Genomic DNA, 22,259 nt, shown 5'->3' on the forward strand with positions numbered 1-22,259 from the left:
AGATTACTCAAAAAGCAGTTATCAAATCTCGATAAAATTTATATGTGACCACATGATAAACACCAGCTTTTGATTAAATTAAAAATTATCAAAATCGGTACACCCAGTAAAAAGTTATTGCGGATTTTCAAGAGTTTCCCTCGATTTCTCTGGGATCCCATGATCAGATCCTGGTTTCCTTATCATGGTACCAAACTTGGGATATTCCCTTTCCAATAAAAAAATAATTATCAAAATCGGTACACCCAGTAAAAAGTTATTGCGGATTTTCAAGAGTTTCCCTCGATTTCTCTAGGATCCCATCATCAGATCCTAGTTTCCTTATCATGGTACCAAACTTGGGATATTCCCTTTCCAACAAAAAAATAATTATCAAAATCGGTACACCCAGTAAAAAGTTATTGCGGATTTTCAAGAGTTTCCCTCGATTTCTCTAGGATCCCATCATCAGATCCTAGTTTCCTTATCATAGTATTAAACAAGGGATATCTTCTTTCCAACGAAAAAAGAATTATCAAAATCGGTACATCCAGTAGAAAGTTATGCGGTATAATAGAACGTAGGTCGACGAAAAAAGCGTCAAGTAAAAACGCATTATTAGATATAACTCGAAAAGTAGTTGTTAGATCTCAAATGAATTTAAATGGGACCAATTGGCACACACCACCTTTCGATTAAAACAAAATTTGTCGAAATCGGTCTACCCGGTCAAAAGTTCTGATGTAACATACATAAAAAAAAAATACAGTCGAATTGAGAACCTCCTCCTTTTTTGGAAGTCAGTTAAAAATTAATATACGGTCGAATTGAGTAACCTCCTCCTTTTTTGAAGTCGGTTAATAAAATAAGAGTTTTATAATAATAGCTTAGTTTTAGTACGTAACGTTCGGTTAGTAATTATTAATCTGTTAGTATTCCATGATTCTTAGGAGTGTTATTTATGCTAGCGAAGAATAGTCTAAAGTACATTTACCAAAATATATAAAGTAGGTTTTTGTTTATTTCCTATTTTCCATCTTGATTGGTCAAGACAAAACATTAAGTGTCATGCATTTAACAGTTGTTAGTAAAGATTTATTACATTTTCTTTAATAAGATTGAATAAATTCCATTTCATTTTTCGAATAAAAACGGAAAAAAGGAATTAAAATCAAATCAAAATATTAGTCAAATTGTTTTTCAATCAAGCAAAAATTAAAATTCATTTATTCTCATGTAGATAACGTAAAAAAAAACACAAAGGTATGTTTCGAACATTTATTTTCGATTCATTTGTTTAAAATTTGACACATTTTTACAATACCATGCTTTACTAACATTACCGTTAGTAATACAATAAATAAAATGTACTAGATTAAAAATATACCAATCCACAATTAAATACTCGGTTATTTCATTAACAATAAAACATTTGATAACATCAAAACTTGAAGACATGCGTAAACACATATAAGAGCTTGGTCTGAGAGAAGAGTTCATACTCGTAGAGGTTTATAAAATTATCTTATCATATTTATTACAAATTTGATCATTTCTTTTTATATTACTTATAAGAAATTGAAACGCTTAAGGCACGGCGAATTACATCTAACTATAATATAAACTATCGTAGACACTTGGTAACCATCGTTATACTAAACCTCAAATTGTGATATGTACAAAAATATTTTTCATCTTCTATCTACGACTATATTACAGTTGCAAACGATACAGACGAACACACACACGTAAATAACATAAATGCAACGTTTGAAACGGAATCTATAAGGGATACAGCACCATAGAGAAGAATAAATAAGTTCACTTCAAACAACGTTCGTCTCGAACTAAACAACGTCAAACACACAACAGTTTCGTTAGTTCTTTTATTGGCACAATCTCACTAACATCAAGTATCGGTTCCGATTCTAGAACCGATACTCTTCGAATCAAGCTCGTGTGTTCTGCCTCCTCTGTCTTTCTAGTTGTTTTCTGTGATTTCTTCGTTTTCTCGCTATTACCCCTACCAATATCACAATAACAACGATTGCAACGGCCACACCTATCCACCAATACACGTGATACGAAGCTACTTTAGGGTTATCGATATCATTTGTATCTCCAACCGCAACTGGATTCTTAATTTCTAAAACTCCAACTGTTGATGTTTCGTACTTTGAATTACTTTCTTCATCAGTTTCAATTATGTTTTCTTGTATATCATCGTGTGTTTTCTTGTGATGTTTGTCGCGGCTGTCGTCTTTGTTTTGTTTGAGTGGCGTTTCGATATTGTCGGGTATTTCGTTTTCGTGCGGTTCGACCGGTGGATCAACGTAATCTTCAGCCATGTTCTCGTTAGTTGGATCTAATTGGTTATCCAAATATTCATCTAGAAGCCTAAAGTAATCTGTAAGTCCCGTGTCTTCTAGTCCATTTTCACGTTTCGCTAATAAATCACTGATCATTTCAGGCCATGAGTACACATATCCCTGCATCATAACATCACTGAAAAAGAAAAAAAAATGTAAGGTTTTCCTTGTAATTAACCAAGTACCGACTACCTAAGTGGTTAATAATAATATTTTTTATTTATTTATACTTACAATAAGCGTTGATTATTTTCAGCAACATGTTTGATTAAATCAGCATCGTCTGATATTAGTTCTTCAGCAAAAGACTGATAAATTTGATACTTCAATATAATTCCTAGAAATTTTCTGTAACAGAAAATAAGTTAAATAAATAAATAAATATATAGAAAATAAGTTATTATAATTATAACCCAATTGTAATTTTGGATGTTAAATTTCAATATATTTCTTACCCAGTATATGGTTTATTTAATAAAATGTAGGGATCTCCTATAATATCAACATTCGATGATTCAATCAGAGAAAAGTTTTTCCTAAATTCTCTCCAACTTTCCTCTATCTTTGGATAAGGAATTTTGCCCATCAATACATCTAATCTCCATAAATCAGCCGCTATGTAATAATTTAACCTACAAGGAAATATAAGGGTAGACATATATTTTAGTTAAGTTAGATTTTGATTTAAATGTAACCAATGTTTTTTTTAAGCTTTCATTGTCATTACATCTATTATTAAGAGGATATTTTGTGTTTTTCGTTCATCATTCTGAGTTTCTGTGCTGTGATACACTGTGTGGTCATTTATCAAAACCATTCACTATTGGTAATAATGTTGCCTACCATGTACACAAAATCAAAAATATTTCAACAAACTATATTATACATACTAAAATTATTATAACTCAGAAATTATAAGTGAGTACTCACTTAGGTAAGTCTCTCAAGGCTATTATAAGCTGTAAAACGAGACGATGGTAGTTCGGATTGTAGTTAAACCTTTCCAACGGATACAATCCCGCTCGATCTAATGTGTGAGGATTCAAGGACAGTAACGATACGAATCCAGGTACCGCTTCGTATACAGCTGCAAAAAAAAATTGGGAAATTCATTACTGTGTTTTTCAATTGATTCTTGAAGTATTTAAAATATTTTCCAACCAAATAGTACAACTATTCTTGACCATTCTTTAACTTTTATTGTCATTACATTGTAAACAAATTCTAAAAGTGTGCCAGAACGCCCAATAGTATATTAAAAATAAGTTTTCAAATTTGTCAGTTAATGTTCCAGATTTAAATAACATACCTGAGTATCTAGGAGCTTCCCTTAAAATATAGGTATTATTACTATGTAAGGCTGTTATTAGTTTATATTTTATTTTCATGGCTGTTTCATGGGCGTCCATGTAGTTTTGAATACTGACGTCTTTGCAGGAAACAAATCTAACTTTGTTTGGTTGACACCAGTCTACTATCGTTGGCGGACAGGTACCATTAAATACGGATTCCGACAGTATTTCTTCAGGAATTTCACCAAAATTTAGCTGATTCAGTACATTATTTGCTTGCTTAAAAGCCTTTAAGCCTCCAATATCCTAAAATAGAAGCAAAAAATTTAATCTTGAAAATTTCTAAAGTATTAGTTAAGTTTATTTGATTTTATTTATCTTTAAAGCTTGGTAATGACCATGAAAATTGTTTCAAAGTTATTTCTCTATATATGAGATTTCTTAATTAGTAAAATAATATATAAGATTTATATTAGACCACGATAATGTTTAATCTGATTCATGCAATTTATATTCGAAATATCACAGATTATTATCATTTAAATACTACACGTGCAGCAAACTTTACCTTCAACTGTAAATTAGCGTGAACTTTCTGATAAATATCGTGATGCTTCGGCAATAACTTTTCGATTAGATTCGACCAATCTTCTCCCGTGAGAGATTCTGTAAATACAACTTCATTTAGTAGCCATACCCTCATTTTGACTCTTAATTCGATTATAGCAACCGAACAAAATGTTGGATTTAATCAAGGGATTTGGGAGATACGATTTTCAGAATTGTTAAATTGTGTCAGCGAAAATTAATTTAACTTGATGTTTGGGTACTTGAGTAGCAGGATCATAAGCAGACTCACTTAAGAGGATTAACTTATTACTTCTTAATTACTTTGAAATATTTGTTGTTAAGACAAATTAAGGAAGTACTTTTCAAATCAAGGAAGTATTTATCAAAAAGTCAACTTCAGACTCTAAAAAGAGAGTAAACCACTAGAATAAAAATTCATTATTGACCTTATATCTTACCAAAAAAATAAAATGAAGTTAAAACTAGTTTACTATCGATTAATATGCTAAAAATATCAAATAACTGGCTTATACTAATCAATCTCCGAAATGGTAAGTATAAATATATAATTATAATAAATGACAAGAATTTAAAGGAAGATAAAGATATTGAAACAACTTACGAAGTAAATGCACTGGCAGAGGCTCCCCTATCGTTGACGTCCCGCGTAATTTCATCGAAGTGTATTTTTGTAGTTTCACATACAGAGGGCGTATTCTTTGCCAGAGTTCACGAGCGCTTAATAACGCACCCTCTAGTTCGCATAGAGCGTCCCAGTACTCTTCGACACTCTCGTATTCTATGTCAAAATAAAAAATAGAGATTATATTTATTGGAATAAAATTTCAGACACGTCATTTCAAGGTGACAAAATCATTAAATTTTTAATTATTATTACAGTAACATTCTGCCCAATTTTGATACAGTCAGACCAATTTTATTACTAACATAAAGTTATTAATGAACGTAGCTTTTTTTAATAATGTAACTTCTCAAACTAGACAAACCCTTAATAATATAAATTCGGTTCTAATCTTTTGTCAAACAAAAGATAGACAATACTGTCAAATATATAATAGCTTTAGCTTTTGTGTCGTTTTATATTTTATGACTTAATACGGATTATACATGTTTCAGTAGATCCTGGCGGTAGTAATAAGCGATTTATTATATTCAAAACAGTTCATTTGTGCAAGTTTAAAAATGGCTTTTGCAAGCAATAAATAGAATTACATTAATTTATATAATTTTAATAACAAAATAATTGATAATATTTGCCATAATTCATTTCATTAAATTAACACTGACTACATAATGCGCACGGTGAATTTTACAGTGAATTATTTAAAACGAGTATTTAACATTATTACTGGTTAATTATAACTGCGCTGTTAATTGTACCTACAATTACAATTCATTTTCTTTAAATAAAATACCGGAAATCTGGACAATGTTTTTTTTTAAGCAGCTGTACGAAATTAGTCATTTAACAGAATATGAAGGTTTGTTTTTTGCAAATTTTTTGATACATTGTCTGAAAGTTTTTTGATATAGTTAATGTTATTCTTCGATTGACTTGTAAATAAAACCATTCGACAATTTTAAAAACTGTCTCTAACGTTTTAAAAGTTTCAAATCTTATTTTTTTTTTTTTTTCGAATTGAAATAAATAATGACTTCCTAAGAGAAAAATGAAATACGTACGATTTTCCTTCGAGGCGTTTCTCAGCAATGGTAAAATGCTCTCTAAATATTCATGCAGATTGGGTAGGTGGCTCTCCCATGATAGTTTCATTTGTCGTAAAATCCTTTCATCTTGTTCTCGGGCGAAACTGTTGTGTAATTCTGTGATGAAAGATTTAATGTGATATAATTCATTTTCATACATTTTCTAGATCGTATTACTTTTATTATGAAAATATTATGTTTGATATTAACCTCTCAAAGTACAGGTAGTGTTCGCTCCGCAGTCGTAATCATTTGACATTCGTATCCGATTTAATGAATTATCAGCGAACGTCATCAGCTGAAACAAAAAAACGTTTTTAAAGATATTGAATAGTTTCAAATTCACTAAAATTTATTTATTAATAAAAAAAATGTTTAACATATTGAACAATTTCAAATTCTCAAAATTTATTTATAAATAAAAAAAAAACAATTAATTTTAAATATATTTGTTTAACATATAATATTTTATTGATTCATTACGGATATCATAGGACAAGTGATGACCATGATCGTTACTATCACGTGAAAAATAAAAGGTATAAAAGTTCAAAAAATATACCTCTCTTATGAAAAGTTTTTGAGTTTTTTCTTATATTATTATCTCTTATGTTATAAAGGGTAAAGTACGATTATATTATACGTATTAGAGTAATGGGTGTGAAATAAAGTTACAACCCGTGATGTGTTAAAAAAAGGTTGCGAAATCACCTTAATGTATGGTCCATTAAACTCGCGCTTCTGTTCTGAAAGCACTTACAGATATTGTGTCTTGAGTGTTCTGATAGCGTGACGCGATTCTACTTCTAAAGATTAAATGGACAGTTTTAGGGGTTGAAAGATATTTGAATAGAAGTTTTTAGCAGACTTGAGATATAAATGTAAGTTTCGTACGACAAGTTGAACCATTGAATTCATTACTAGATTGCGCAATTATTTTTGTTCGAACGAAAATGTGCTAAAATAATTATTATATAAGTAGACTAATTGGACAGGCGTAAGGATTTCGGTCTTCCCTTTACCATTAATAAATATAATTAGAATTATTCGGTGACCCTTTCTTGCTACTTGATATAATAGCTTTATTATGTTATCTTGATTCGGATATATATGTATTGTTTGGTTAATTAGTTTGAGGCGGAAAATTATACGATTAACATTTTATTTTTAGCAACAGTAATTTTATTGAAATTAATAAAGTGTGTGTGCATTTCACACATGACAGAAGTGTAACTTCTGAAAAGTCGTAGGAAGGTAGGCCGTTACGATTTGTTCTATCGACGATGGTCACGACCTCGTGAAGAATGTCGTACAATCACGATTAACTAAAGAAGTTTCACTTCAATAAAAAAATTAAAAAAAAAATATTTAATAAGTTACAAATTTGAAAGTAAGAAAGACACAATATAATTATTATTTGATTTTTGATCATTACTTGTAACAGTAATTCTTAAAAATAACTTAAATTACTAATCCAGAAACAATAACAATAATTTTTCAGTAGCGTGACCGAACATTAGGGTATTCAGAATCAAGCTGAACTAAACTACAGCGCTGATTTACAGTGGATCCTAAACTGATTTTCTGTAAGCAGTGAAAACGAAACCGCTCAGGGATCAGTGAAGCTCATTTCTAATATCGTTTTCATTTTAATCCAATTTCGATATAAGTATAATGTATTTTAAGTATATTTTTCTTACTCGTATCCATTGCTGTGTGTCGAGCAGTGCGTCCCCCGGTTGCAGCAGTAGTTTGACACGTCGCCGCAGCGTGTCATCATCGGCTGATAACGCGTGCGTCGTGAACGCACTCTCCACGTCTGTTTTTTGCTTTCTCGCAAATATTCCGAAACCTTTATCACGTTCTAACTGTATAAAAATAATATTTTAAATATCTTATATTTGATAATTTGTATTAAATGATGATCTGAACTAATGATATTGATTAGTGATTGTTTTATTGTAAGGTAATTCCTAAATTTAACACTCATACTGTTATAATATACTGTAACAAACTGTAGGAATATCACATCAAATATTTTTTGACTAGCCCGTTGGCGCAGTTTGTAGTGACTCTGCTTTCTGCTCCGAGGGTTGTGGGTTCGATTCCCACCCCGAGTCTAGGTGTAATATAAATATTTATTTATATATTTATATATGTATTATTTATAAGTATGTTTATCGGATAAAAATGTAGTTATATACCAGTTGGCTGTTACCTATAACACAAGCATTAAGTTGCTTACTTTAGGAACAGACGACCGTGTGTGTATTGTGTAGATGTTTATTTCTTTATTTATTTATTTAATATTTCTTTTTTCTTGTAGGCTTAAATAGCGGTTATGAATATATGGTATATGAATATGTTATGTTACAATTATTAGTTATTACCTTTAAAGACAACCCTTTGCTGCTACCTAATATTTCTTCCCAAGCGGCTGTAGCTCTTTGATCGCACTGGTCTTGGTAGTCAAACTCCACGAGGTCCACGAGCGAAACCAGCCATCGTCTGTCGTCACCACTTGACGTTCCACTTGACAGGAGAGCGTAGAAACAAATATAGAGCAGGGCAAAGTTCGGCCGCATCGTACTGTGAAAGAAAGAGAATAATACATTTAATATCAATACTAAGCTTATAATTCTAAAGTTAGTTTGTATTTTAAACTATTTATGTAAGTTTTTGTGATAATTTTATGATGAAAAAAAATATGTAAGTAGCTAACTATTTAAATACACATTTAAATCGTTAAAGGTTCAATTGTTACATACAGCGTAAAAAGTAACAAGACTTATCTCTTCATCTAGCTCCTGTCTTCCATCAAAAAGTTTACAATATTAGCACAAATAATATCTGAAGAATTGAATCTGAGTAATATTCTGAGTGGTCTGGGTGTTTGTGCAGTGCCCTTGGGTCTCCCCGTCGTACCTCGGAGAGCACGTTAAGCCGTCGGTCCCGGTTGTTATCATCTACGCCTGATAGCGATCGTTACTCATAGTAGGGAATATATCCGCCAACCGGCATTGGAGCAGAGCGTGGTGGATTAGGCTCTGATCCTTCCCCTACATGGGGAAAGAGGCCTTTTGCACAGTAGTGGGATATTACAGGCTGAAGTTTAATATTCTGAGCACTAAGGAAGTTATAAGTTTATTTATCCTAGAATCTAGCAGCGAAGTAGTACCAAACTAAAGTACGAAAGCGAGAAAATTTTAAAAGGTAAAACAAACTTACTATAACTAACTCAAAAATAAAGAAAAAAAAAACACAGAAACAACTAAACATCCACTTTATTTAGAAAAATAAATAAATATACGAGACGTTTTAAGTATATCTTAAATGACAAGATTCAGAACTTAAGCAGTCCCCATTTTGACTTTACCAAATATTTCACTTCAAAGTAAGCGTTGTCTTTGTTGAAATGACAAATACAATGGTTAATGAAAAGATTTCTAATAATATCTCTTCCTTTATTCCAAAGCCCTTCAACTCAACGCAAAAAGACAATTAAAGAGCAGGCATTTATGAAATCAGCGTCTTTTGTTTGCATATTTTAACCAAAATGAACATATTTTTTCCTTTCCATTAACATTACAACATTATTGAAATTTATAAATATCCGAGGATAGCCCTTACGGACGAAGTCCTTTGTATATAGTATAGGTAAATTTGTTACAATACAAATCAATATAGTGTTATTATCATAAAACTGTGTATTAATTAATTTAACTTAGAAAAATATTTGAACTTTGAATAATTTCAAAATTTAATGCGCATATAAAAGTTTGTAATAAATTTCTTCAGGTACGGCTACTTTATTCGTCGTAAAGTTAAGCTTCATTTAACTTGAGTGCTTAAATTACTCATCCGTGTGGTTCAATTAAATTTTCAGTTTACTACTCACTGAAAAGTAATATTTTATTTCCTATTTAAGTGAAGCAGGAAATACTAAAACTTTTTATGAATAGTAAACTTAACAGCTACTTATTTTGACTTTGTTCTTGTTCGATTTAAAATGTAATATGCAGTTAAAGCAAAATGTTCTTTAAATTATAGTGTTTCTATCATCTTATACTTTTATCCACCACTTACAATATCTAGCTCCTAATTTTGTTTACTATCTATACACATAATAAAATGGTAGGAAAAACAAAACTGCACATTAAATATTTTTTTTAAATAATACTTTGGGTGTGATCTACAATCGATACCGAAGCCAAAAATATAGTTTTTAGAATTTTTGTCTGTTTGTCTGTATGTATGTACGGGATGAACTCAAGAAGTACTGCCTGGATTTACTTCAAATTTGGCACGAACATTATTAAGAAGTCGGGTCAACATATAGGCTACATATTATCACGCTATCACCTACGGGGAACGAGCAGTGAACCTTTATTTCTTCAAAGCATTCTGTAAAAACGTGTAATCTAACGACACATATTTGAATGTTGTTGTTATTATATTAATAACCATGCTATAAGCTAGCTTCACACTATAAATAAAGACATTCTGTAGTATATTTAGTATCAGCATTGCATCCGTGCGAAGCCGGGGCGGGTCGCTAGTATGTAATATTTCGATAAAGATTCATAGGTTTCATATCAGAACTAATAGGTAGTCAGCAGTATCGAAGATGAAAGATTAGTTATTGATATAGATCGTTAATCGAAAAGCTAAATAATCAATCTACCCTATATATTTTGAATTATTTTTAATGAATGATTTTAAAAGTTACTCAACACAATAGCACGGTGCGCACACGGGATTTACATAAGTTTGTAAACGACGATAAAAACTATTGGTACTTAAAACGTTCACCTACTTATATTCAAATTAATGTCACATGGATAAGATCACATTTATATCAATCAATACCAAAATTCAAAGTGCTTGCGTAAGACTACTCGTCCGATTTGAAAAATTCTTTTAGCGTTAGATAGCCCATTTATCGAGGAAGGCTTTAGGCTATAACCTATAGCCTATCATCATGCTAAGACCAATAGGAGTGGAGCACCAATGAAGAATGTTTCAAAATTGGGGTTCTTTTTTCCTTTTGAAAGCTTCCACCGCGTGCGCTGCCCAAACAGTTAAAGTTTCGCAAAAGTCATGTATGACAGAATTGTTCCTATTCCACGCGGACGAAGTCGCGGGCAGAAGCTAGTAATTACATACATAAACTGCTAAAACTCTTCTTTTAGTTTTGCCGTAGTCGGGTAAAAATAATAATTGTAATTACGGTTTCCCTTCTTAATTTGAAGACTATTAATATAGATTGAAAAACATTTTAATCAAAACACAAAATCTCTTGAAAAACTGGAAAACCTAAACATATTTTACGAAATTAGAAATTTCATAGCAATATTCATATTTTTGTAGGTTTAAAATATGTAGTAGGGTTCACGCTGTAGGGTTGTAGGGTTCACGCTGGCCACTATTGTCAATTGGCGTAAAAAAACAGTAACAAGTCAGTTTGGTTAATGTATGAAAATCAGAATTAAATCATATAGGTATACTAATACGCTAAGGTTAAGATATTTGGCTCCCTTTTTTAGAAAAAAACCTCACAATTACTCTAGATAAATTATGTATCATTTTATAGATAATTGCTAGCTCTACCGACATCAATAACTAAAAAATTAATTATTGCTTTTGTGTATATATATATATATATATATATATATATATATATATATATATATATATATATATATATATATATATATACATTGAGATAATACAAGAATGCTGTCATCTGACGGCTATAATTTTGAAACAACGTCAACATGATTGACGGTCGATCTACACTTCGAATCTTGTTTATAAAGAAGTTTTGCAATAAAAAATAAGAATATTTTGTTGTGATTTTGTAAAGTGATAATTATCATACTTATTTATTGCGCATTTTTCGCACGGGTATTTGTAGTTAAAAAATACTAGTCACCATCGAGTTTCAATCCTCTCCACTACGCCTGGAACCTAGCAGTCCACCTTCATCGATCACAAGGAGGAACGTTATAACGATTAGCAAAAAGCGGCAAAAAAAACATGACAAAAGAAATCTTAATGACTGCTTTAATTATAACAAAAAATTAAAGAGAACGAAATTTTAAATGTTAGCTGCTGGACAGAAAAATAAAGATTTTCATAATTAAAGCAATAATTTAAAGTAAGAACTGTTATTCTCGTGACTTGGGCCGAGTGAATGGTATATTCATTTATTTTGATGCTTAATTTGAACTATAATTCTAATTAATTGTAATTATTGTAATTTCTATATCTATTATTTGTATACTTCCTAATCGATTTTCTATGCTCCTATACCCAAAGCTTGTCTGGAAGAAATCTCTCTTTTAGCAATAGGACCGCCTTTGTACATCTTTCTCTAATTGTTCTACTTATGTTTGTATCTTTTAATGGTGTGCAATAAAAAATATTATTATTATTATTTCAAACTACTATACTATGCTGTGTGGTTACGGCTGTAAGAATATGGCCACCCCCTCTCTTCCCGTGGGTGTCAAAGTGGCGACTAAGGGATAACACAGTTCCACTACCACCTTAGAACTTAAAAAGCCGACCGATGGCGGAATAACCATCCAACTACTGGCTTTGAAACACACAAGCCGAAGACGGGTAGCAGTGTCTTCAGTGCGACAAAGCCAGCCTTGCGGTCACCAACCCGCCTGCCCAGCGTGATGACTATGGGCAAAACACATGAGTTCACGCCATTTTTGGCGCAAACTTGTAGAGGCCTATGTCCAGCAGTGGTACTGTATTAGGCGAACTATATTTTAAAGATATCCTGTACACTATTTATGTAACTTTTACGAGAATATCTGTTGTTTATTCTCGCGTTTTCATTTTGCAATTACCACACGCTTGTTTTATTTTTCACGGTAAAGTAAATGCAGCAGTGCAGTGTTACAACATTAACATCACAATGATATAGTATCAAATGTTGAAACTTAAAAATTTTCTTAAACGTTTTAGAACGGAAATTCGTAGTTTAATCTAAAAATGATGAGTTCTGAGACCAAAGCCAGTGGAAAATAGGGATGTAGGTGAGTAGCGATGGTCAATTCAAGCGAAAATGGGTCACCGAAAACTTGATATTTAAACTCCATCCAAAAATAAAAGTCCTATTATGTAAACAAACCCCTTACCGGAAGAAAAATACGCATTCCCTGTGTAATCACACATAATTGCTACTAGATAATTATTGTAGCATCTGATTAATCACATGAATAGTGGTACTATTTCTGTAATTATACGTCTATTTCATAGTCAAACTAATAAATATTTAAGTTTAATCTATTAAATTATAAAATATTTTTAGCAGAAAACCGAATTCGCTGTAACCTCAAACTTACAAGTGACATTTATCATCACTCTGTCTTGTCTTTGGTTTTTAGGGCTAGGACGTTCTTTCATATCGATAAAAAGTCAAGGTCAATGATATTTAAAAAAAATAACAGAGTTTTAGCTCGAACTTTTTGTAAATCATAAAAAGTTAAAATGGCCACTAAAGTTAAATAGTGTATTGCTTAAAGCGACTCTGAGACATTACTTCATTTTTTATCAATAAGACCGTATTTGTTTATCTGTGGTAAAACTTGCTTTAAATCTCATTGAAAATACTTTTAGTGCTTCATGCATAATATTTATTATATTATAAGTTATTATTTTAGCTTTTTAAGTTTTTATTTATATTTATGTATTTAGTTTATCATTTTTAATTATCCAAGACTTTTGTCTTCAAGCATTGCGGAATCTTCGAAGTGAAGATTCGACGAAGCCTGCCAAACGCCGCCCAGCCCAACCGAATCCTCCGGTCGGCCTCCTTCTCGAAGTTGTTGCGGCCTAGTTGGATAGTATGACCTAGGTAAATATAATCCTGAACAACTTCGAGAAGTGTACCTTCGACCGATACCGATCTCAGCATGACTTGATTGTTATACATAACTATAGTTTTGTCCAAATTCATACAGAGACCGACACGCTGGGAGAACTCGTTTAGGCCCGCCAGCATGTGACCTAACTGATCCAACGTCTCCGCAAAGATGACAATATCGTCGGCGAAACGAAGGTAAGAGATGAATTCACCGTTGACGTTAATGCCTCGTTCTCCCCAATCTAAGGTCTTAAAGACATCCTCCAGCGCAGTGGTAAAGTTTCGGCGATATTACATCTCCCTGTCTTACCCCACGCCGGAGGGAAATAGGTCCTGTTCTCTGGTCCTGGACATGAACGGTCATCGTCGCCGCGTCGTACATACATTTCAGTATCTCGATATATCGCCAGTCGATATGACATCTGTGCAGAGAGTCCAGGACAGCCCAGGTCTCGACAGAAAAACAAAACACATAAATTGGTATAATTATTAGTTTAAGCGCACTTAATATCAAACTCAAATGTGTAAGCGACTTTAATTTCTACTCGAAGCGCTAAACAAACACATAACATGAATACATACGTATGCTCGCGTTACGAACAAAGCTGCAAAGTTGGGTTCTCAGCTATTGGCATTAAGGAAATTCTTGATATGATCCATGTTGGCTTAAAAGCTCCTTCAGATTACACAACGTATTAATCAGCTTATAACTTAATTTATCGTTATTAATAGGGATCGATACTAAGTCATGTGAGTTTCTTAACATACTGACGGATAGTTTTATTGTATACCCCATATATATATACAAATATTAATATTACAAAATGATATAATAGAAACAATAAAGCAAAAGATTATTGGTTACAACAAGACAGTCTTATCGGTTGTTAGCAATTTCTTCTAAGCAATCTTACCGTTGGAAGTTTTCCAAACAAAAATTTATAGATAGTGTGCGAAAAGATGTACTCGTATATATGTATTATTGTTATTATGTATATTTTAATTTAATTTTAAATAAACAAAAATGATAGTTGCTTTTTTATTTTCGTAGAATTTTATTCGTATTTATATTTAATTATCCTATAAATCGTATACTAGCCCATGGGGTCGAGTAGACCATTAGAATTTGCTACCGCTCAAGGCCCAAGAGTTATGACTGAAAACAGCACAAATATATAATCCGATTTCGTATTTCCCTAGCCTTTTAAGATATGGACACTTTTACTCTTGCGAATAAATAAAAGAGCTTTATAGAAATGGACAGACTTCATACGTTAAAGATGAGAGAAAAGTTTTGGGATACATTATTTAAATGAAGTGTAAATAATAAAAGATATGTATTGACCACTTCGAGAGATCCCGGGTCAAACTTAACACTAAGCACGTTTTATGTTTTCAATAACAGGAAAATGAAAAAGTAAAAAAAGCGTGAAATAACTATAAAAATCAATGTATGAAATGAAATTGCGAGTAGTTTAGAATAATTAAGCTTTCACTACGAATTGAATAAATGAACTGATTAGCGTAAAATTTGGGTAATAGTTTCGACTGTTAATTTTTTTTTTAAATCTGATTGGCTTTGGAAACGTTTTAAATAATTATCTTAAGTAAAATTAGATGTGGTTTCCATTGTCTTATTCGTAATCGCCAATGTAGCGTTCTTGTTAAGTTTTTTTAAGCCAAGGTTATAATCAAGCGTATGGTTCACCTGATGGTAAGCCGAAAAAGTCGCGTTGCCGACCCTCGGCGAAGTAATAAAAATATAAGGTGTGTAACAATAATCATTAGTAATACACAGTACCTACGAATAAACTTATAATTATAAAAACGAGTAAATAAAGGAATTCAACTTATGATATATTTGTAATATTTCCAAGCGCTATCCAAAATCAAAAGAAATTTCCGCTTTCTGAAACCTGTGACTAATTATAGAGTCAAATACGTATTTAATTACACGTCAAACAGAATTCAAAAGTAATTAAGAAATATTATTACCCATTAATTAGTTTCGGAGACGAGTAAATAAACATGTAATCTACTAAGATATATGAGGCAAATAGGTGATTAAATGAGCTTTAATGATAAACCTCATCGCGAAAAATCTCGTGTAATGTCGTAGTTTTATCACATGACACAGCCATAATTACCTGATACAAAATAGAAGTGTGATGTAATTTAATTGAAAATAGGTGTGTAATTTTGACTTTTTTTTTAATTAATTTATCAGTAAGTAGTAGGTATTTTCGTTAACTATAAAATACAAGACACGTGTACGTTGACGTAGCGCTACGTTGGACGTCTTTACTTGCTTCAAGTATGGATTTTTGTATGATTACTTTCTGTTTCATGTTTCAAACATTTCTGTTTATTGTTCGCATTACATATTACTAGCTTTTATCGCGTCTTCACCCGTGACGGTCTGGATTTTAAAAGCGAAGAGTATCTATACTATCTAAAGAGAATAAACCAAAAGATTTTAAGATTTCCAGTTTAAAAACAATTAATAAAAAAAATTAAGTTGCATTGTACACTCGTACAATATATTCAAATAATACTTAATCAGTGCCAAATATGTTCAGTAAGTTTTTATTCGCTTTTAACAATATTTTTAAAAATAGGCAATACACATTGTAGGACTTATGACAATAATTGACCAAAAAGTCCATATTTGTAATTATGACTAATAAAATCTGCAGTCTGTATTGAAGCTTTCGCTTAGCTTAGCCTGCTCCGATCTAGGCGCTAATGGCGAATAATAGATACACAGGAACTAACAAACATAGTTTTACATATTTAGTTTATAAATAATTATTGCGAAGCTGAAAGACTTTAAAAGAAATATCTCAGTTGTAATGATGGTAGAAAAAATTAATACAATAGAATATATTTACTTAAGTAAGCTATGTGCGTGCCACATGGCGATTGCAGAAGCCGTAAAGCCGTGAAAGTGGAACAAACAAACAACTTCTCACACTTCACATTTATAATATTAGTTTGAATAATAGGAAGTGAAATTACAAAAATCTGTACCTTTGTCCATTTTTGAGATATTTTTGTGAATCTTTAGCTAATATGTGCTGTGTGGCTACGGCACTAAAGAATTTAGCCACCCCCTCTCTTCCCGTGGGTGTCGTAAGAGGCGACTAAGGGATAACAAGGTTCCACAACCATCTTGGAACTTAAGAAGCCGACCGATGGCGGGATAACCATCCAACTGCTGGCCTAGTTTATCCTTGAAAAGTAATTGAAGCTACTAATTAAGTTGATGCTGCACCACTTCGTAAAAACGCTTTCGTTTACCCGGCTCACATCTCGCAAACTGAGGATATAATTTTTAACTCGTAATTGGTTCTTTGAAAAAGGTTAAGTAAGATGTTCTTTCTAATTACGTTTAAAGAAAGAGTTAATATCAGATTTGTAATTTCTTCTCCTTAATCTGAAGGTATTTTTCCATTCATTTTGCCAATGATTTATGTATAGATCTTCAATTTAAATCTTTTTTTTTCTTTGGGATCTCTATTTTGGGTACTGTTGAGTACACAGTACACAACGATATGTCTGGTAGATCTTTATTTATTTAGTTTTTTTTTTTTTTGATCAAGTAAAACGCCGTGAGCGTTAACTTTGTCGTGTTTTTTTTAAACCCTACAGACCTACCTTTCTAAACCCTACAGACCAGGCCGAGGACGGGCAGCAGCGTCTTCGGTGCGACAAAGCCAGCCCTGCGGTCACCAACCCGCCTGCCCAGCGTGGTGACTATGGGCAAAACACATGAGTTCACGTTATTTTTGGCGTAAACTTGTGGAGGCCTATGTCCAGCAGTGGACTGTATAGGCTGTAATGATTGATAATTGATGATTGATTAGCTAATATTAGTTAAAATCTCAGATCTTCGGCTTTACATTCATAGAAATGTCACGTAAGTCACTGTTGGCAAGCCGTTGAGCCGTGAAAGTGAAACAACTAAACAAACGTACTTTCACATTAATAATATAAGTATGGATTAACCTTTTAATGTGAAAACTCTCTTATTAACATAAATTAATAAATTTCTACGACAAAAAATTATCTTCAAATGTCTTTAATATTTTGGAACAAAATAAATCGATCATAACAAATATTTAAGCGTTTTACTGCGAGATCTCATTGAATATGAAGTTAATTTTTTGCGGTAACACTTTTGACATCCACTCTATTATTCACACCTAAAATGTTCCGAAACAAGGGACCGCTAATATATTAACATTATTGTTGGAGCGTAAATACCCTTAAACTGACAAAACAATTTGTTTTAAAAAGATTTTTAATATCTACTGTTAAATATTGTAACAACATGTTTGTTGTTATACGTAAATAATTAGGTTCGTTTTTATTCACATATGTATGTAAGAACTTGTAACAAGAATGGTTTAATATGTATTGTAGTATTTCTTAAGACAATAGAAATTATTAGTCAAGGTAAATAATATCATTAATTTTCAATAATTTTCTTATCAACAAAATGAAAAATAATAAAATTTCTAAATACCAATCACGATATAGCAAACATTGCTGTCTACTGAGCTGCAGTCTGTCTGTGTTGTCTTAGGATCAAAAAAAAATTAAGGACAAATACAAAAAATACCCTTTTAAATGATATACATTTGTCTATTTCTTTATTTTTAATTTGATTTGAATGTCAGATAACGTTAACGTGCTACGTAATAAAAAATAGTGTCAAGTCGTTAAGAAGTTAAAAAAAAAAAAACTAAAGTACGGGTGAATCTGGTAGAACTGTGCGACACGATCCCAAAATTGATTATTGGGTTACACTATCTAGAACTACAGATTGCAAACTTACCAACAGACTTGCTAAGCTAGCTATTAAGCACTTCAGACTGGAAGTATCAATGATTCAACGAATCTTGTAACTTGAAATGCACGAATTTTGTATAGTTACTAATATATACATATAGAATATTGTCTTTCAATTTGAATATACAAATATTGCTTATTGGGGTGGGCTAATAGGTTTACCTCACAAAAGAAAAATCGTCAGATAGATCACTATTAAATAATATTACTACTAAAAAATAATATTTATATACGACTAGCTGGCCTGGCAACTTCGTACCGCACTTATATATATATATATATATATATATATTGTCGCGGACAAACAACGTGACGAGTAATTTATATATATTAAGATATGACACATCATCTAGAAACACTCACAGAAAAGTCAATTAATGTTTGAAGAACACATAATTGTAATTGTTTTCGAACAAAAACAAAACCGACTTCAAATTACATTGATAAGTATCGTACAATCAATACACATTCAAATATAAATGGGACCACACGTGAAACATCAGTAATCGGTACAGCCATTAAAAAATTATACGATAGAAAAAAAAAACACATAAAAAATACAATCGAATTGAGAACCTCCCCTTTTATTGAAGTCGGTTAAAAAGGGACTACAGCTTACTGCGGGTAAACTGTTGTACCGCATTATATCCGTAGTATTTACTCATGAAAAGGCGCTTTCAGGTTTCTCAGTAAGGACACGGAATTTGCGCTCCTTTCGATATCCCGTCATTAATTAACGGATATACGTTTCATAGAATTTCTACACCTATAATTTTCCTCACAATGTTTTTTCTTTCACTAATGATTGATTTGAGCAATTAATTACAACCAACTTAATAACTATAAAGACAATATTATTATTTTTTCAAGTTATCGTGTCTATTTATACTAAATGGACATCGTTGCTATTAAATTATTTAGAATCTGCTTCACCAGTTTCTGATGAAGTTTATTTGAAATAAATTGACTTATCGGCTTAATCAAAAGGGGAGAAACAACACCCAAGAACGTTAACCAATAATCTACAACTCTTAGATACACAGTTTACGAATAGAATTATCTGATAGATCAAAGATGAAATAGACCTTTAATATCTTGAATAAAAGGGACATAATATTACTAGAGGATAAAGGACATTTTTCATTAAAAATATTATACTGTGGGTCAACATTATTAAAATAACATAACATAACAATACACTTTATTGTAATTGTACACCAAAACAGAAATAATACACATAAGATTGATTTTAACAGAGTATCATAAGGTACAAAGGGCGGTCTTATCGCTGAAAAGCGATCTCCTCCAGGCAACCTAGGGGCAGAGTAGATGGTATTGTGTCGGTGTAGGTGTACTAATTGAGACATAAACGTTTGAATATATTTACTTAAGCACAAATATAATATTTACTGATAAGAAATTATTTCCCAATATTCATATGCCCAAAAAAGTGCTGTGTGGCTACGGCACTAAAGAATTTAGCCACCCCTCTCTTCCCGTGGGTGTCGTAAGAGGCGACTAAGGGATAAAACAATTCCACTACCACCTTGGAACTTAAGAAGCCGACCGATGGCGGGATAACCATCCAACTGCTGGCTTTGAAATACACAGGCCAAAGACGGGCAGCAGCGTCTTCGGTGCGACAAAGCCAGTACTGCGGTCATCAACCCGCCTGCCCAGCGTGGTGACTATGGGCAAAACACATGAGTTCACGTTATTTTTGGCGTAAACTTGTGGAGGCCTATGTCCAGCAGTGGACTGTATAGGCTGTAATGATGATGATGATGATATGCCCAATAATTAACTCAACGTTTAAAAATAAACACAACAATATTTCGAAATTGTTCCACACAATCTCCATTGAACGTAAGTCAGAAGATGTCTATTGTTTAAATCCTTGTTGCTAACGATACCGTGCCAACGCTAGCGGATTTTTACTAAAATAACCGAAGTTGGAATATATCGTAAAGTACCACTAATACCTACGAACAAGTTACATCCTTGTTTGTGAAGACTTAGAGGAGATAAAAGAATATATGGGTTATTCGTTCATAACTATTGTACAAAATAAGTGGTTGTGTATAGACTATTACACAATTTAAAGATAAAACGAAATATGGTTCCATATAATACTTCAATAAAACATTTTTTTTTTGAACGAGAAATCGGCTTAGTACTTGTTTGTTACTTTCGGTAAAAAATAACAATTGGATAAATCTATAATCTAAAAATATTTTTCAAAACCAACAGTTATTTTTACTGATAAAGAAAATAACAAGTCATTTTAGGAGGTTATAAGAAAAACATTTTGCAAGAAAATAAAAACCGACTTCAATTACATCGACAAGTAATACAACGTAGGTACACGAAAAAATAGTCTTGTAAATACGTATTATCAAAGATTACTCCAAAAGTTGTAATTAGATCTCGGTGACATTTTAATGTAACCACATGATAAACATCGGCTTTCGATTAAATTGAATATCCTCAAAATTGGTACAACCATAAAAAAGTTATGCGGATTTTCGAGGGTGTCCCTCGATTTCTCTGGAATCCCATCATGAGATCCTGGTTTCCTTATCATGGTACCACACTTAGGACATCACCTATCCAACAAAAAAAGAATTATCAAAATCAGTTCATAAACGACGAAGTTATCCCCGAACATACATAAAAATATATATATGGTCGAATTGAGTAACCTCCTCGTTTTTTGAAGTCGGTTAAAAAAACAACTACATTATAGACAAAAAACACATCTGACCAAGAAGACGAAGAACCCGACGGTTACCGAAAATTGAGAAACATTACGTAAATCTATAATCGAGTTTTTAACCGACTTCAAAAAAAGGAGGAGGTTACTCAATTCGACCGTATATATATTTTTTTTTTTTATGTATGTTCGGAGATAACTTCTTCGTTTATGAACCGATTTTGATAATTCTTTTTTTGTTGGAACGGAGATATTCATAGTTTGGTACCATGACAAGGAAACCAAGATCTGATGATGGGATCCCAGAGAAACCGAGGGAAACTTTCAAAAATCGTAAGGGTAACTAGTAAATTTAATCATGTTTTCATTAAGTACTATAAAGCACTACTATTTAATAAAGGTCTGGAGTCGATCTGATGATGGAGAAGAAAGATAGTCGAGGGAACTCTTCAACAATTCATAGCAATTACCTGCTTCTTGAACTTAATTCGTTTCTATTGAAAAAACTTTGCACCTGTATGAGTTATAAGTGCCATTATAGTCTGATGATGGAGACGAAAGATAGTCGAGGGAACTTTTCAACGATTTATAGCAATTACCTACTGTTTGAACTTAATTCGTTTCTATTGATGAGAACTTTGCACCTGTATGAGTTTTAAGTGCCATTACAGTCTGATGATGGAGACGAAAGTTAGTCGAGGGAACTCTTTAACGATTTATAGCAATTACCTGCTGTTTGAACTTAATTCGTTTCTATTGATGAGAACTTTGCATATGTTTGAGTTATAAGTGTCATTTCAGTCTGATGATGGAGACGAAACATAGTCGAGGGTACTCTTCAACGACTTATAGCAATTACCTGCTGTTTG

At 32.1% G+C, this 22,259-nt stretch overlaps 1 protein-coding gene across 1 annotated transcript; it reads right to left on the bottom strand.

Moving 5' to 3' along the window:
• Nucleotides 1-1,243: 1,243 nt before the first annotated feature.
• On the bottom strand, nt 1,244-8,546 carry LOC123657735 (angiotensin-converting enzyme-like). The gene is made up of 11 exons (XM_045593248.1): nt 8,329-8,546; nt 7,639-7,806; nt 6,149-6,236; nt 5,915-6,055; nt 4,833-5,009; nt 4,209-4,306; nt 3,658-3,946; nt 3,279-3,435; nt 2,804-2,980; nt 2,583-2,696; nt 1,244-2,484 (listed from the first exon to the last, which is right to left on the bottom strand). Exons 1-11 carry the CDS (start codon nt 8,521-8,523, stop codon nt 1,929-1,931), a joined length of 2,160 nt encoding a protein of 719 aa, XP_045449204.1. The 5' UTR covers nt 8,524-8,546; the 3' UTR covers nt 1,244-1,928.
• Between the last annotated feature and the right edge of the window lie 13,713 nt (nt 8,547-22,259).

Source organism: Melitaea cinxia, chromosome 11, assembly GCF_905220565.1.
Source record: "Melitaea cinxia chromosome 11, ilMelCinx1.1, whole genome shotgun sequence".
Taxonomy (NCBI): Eukaryota; Metazoa; Arthropoda; class Insecta; order Lepidoptera; family Nymphalidae; genus Melitaea; species Melitaea cinxia.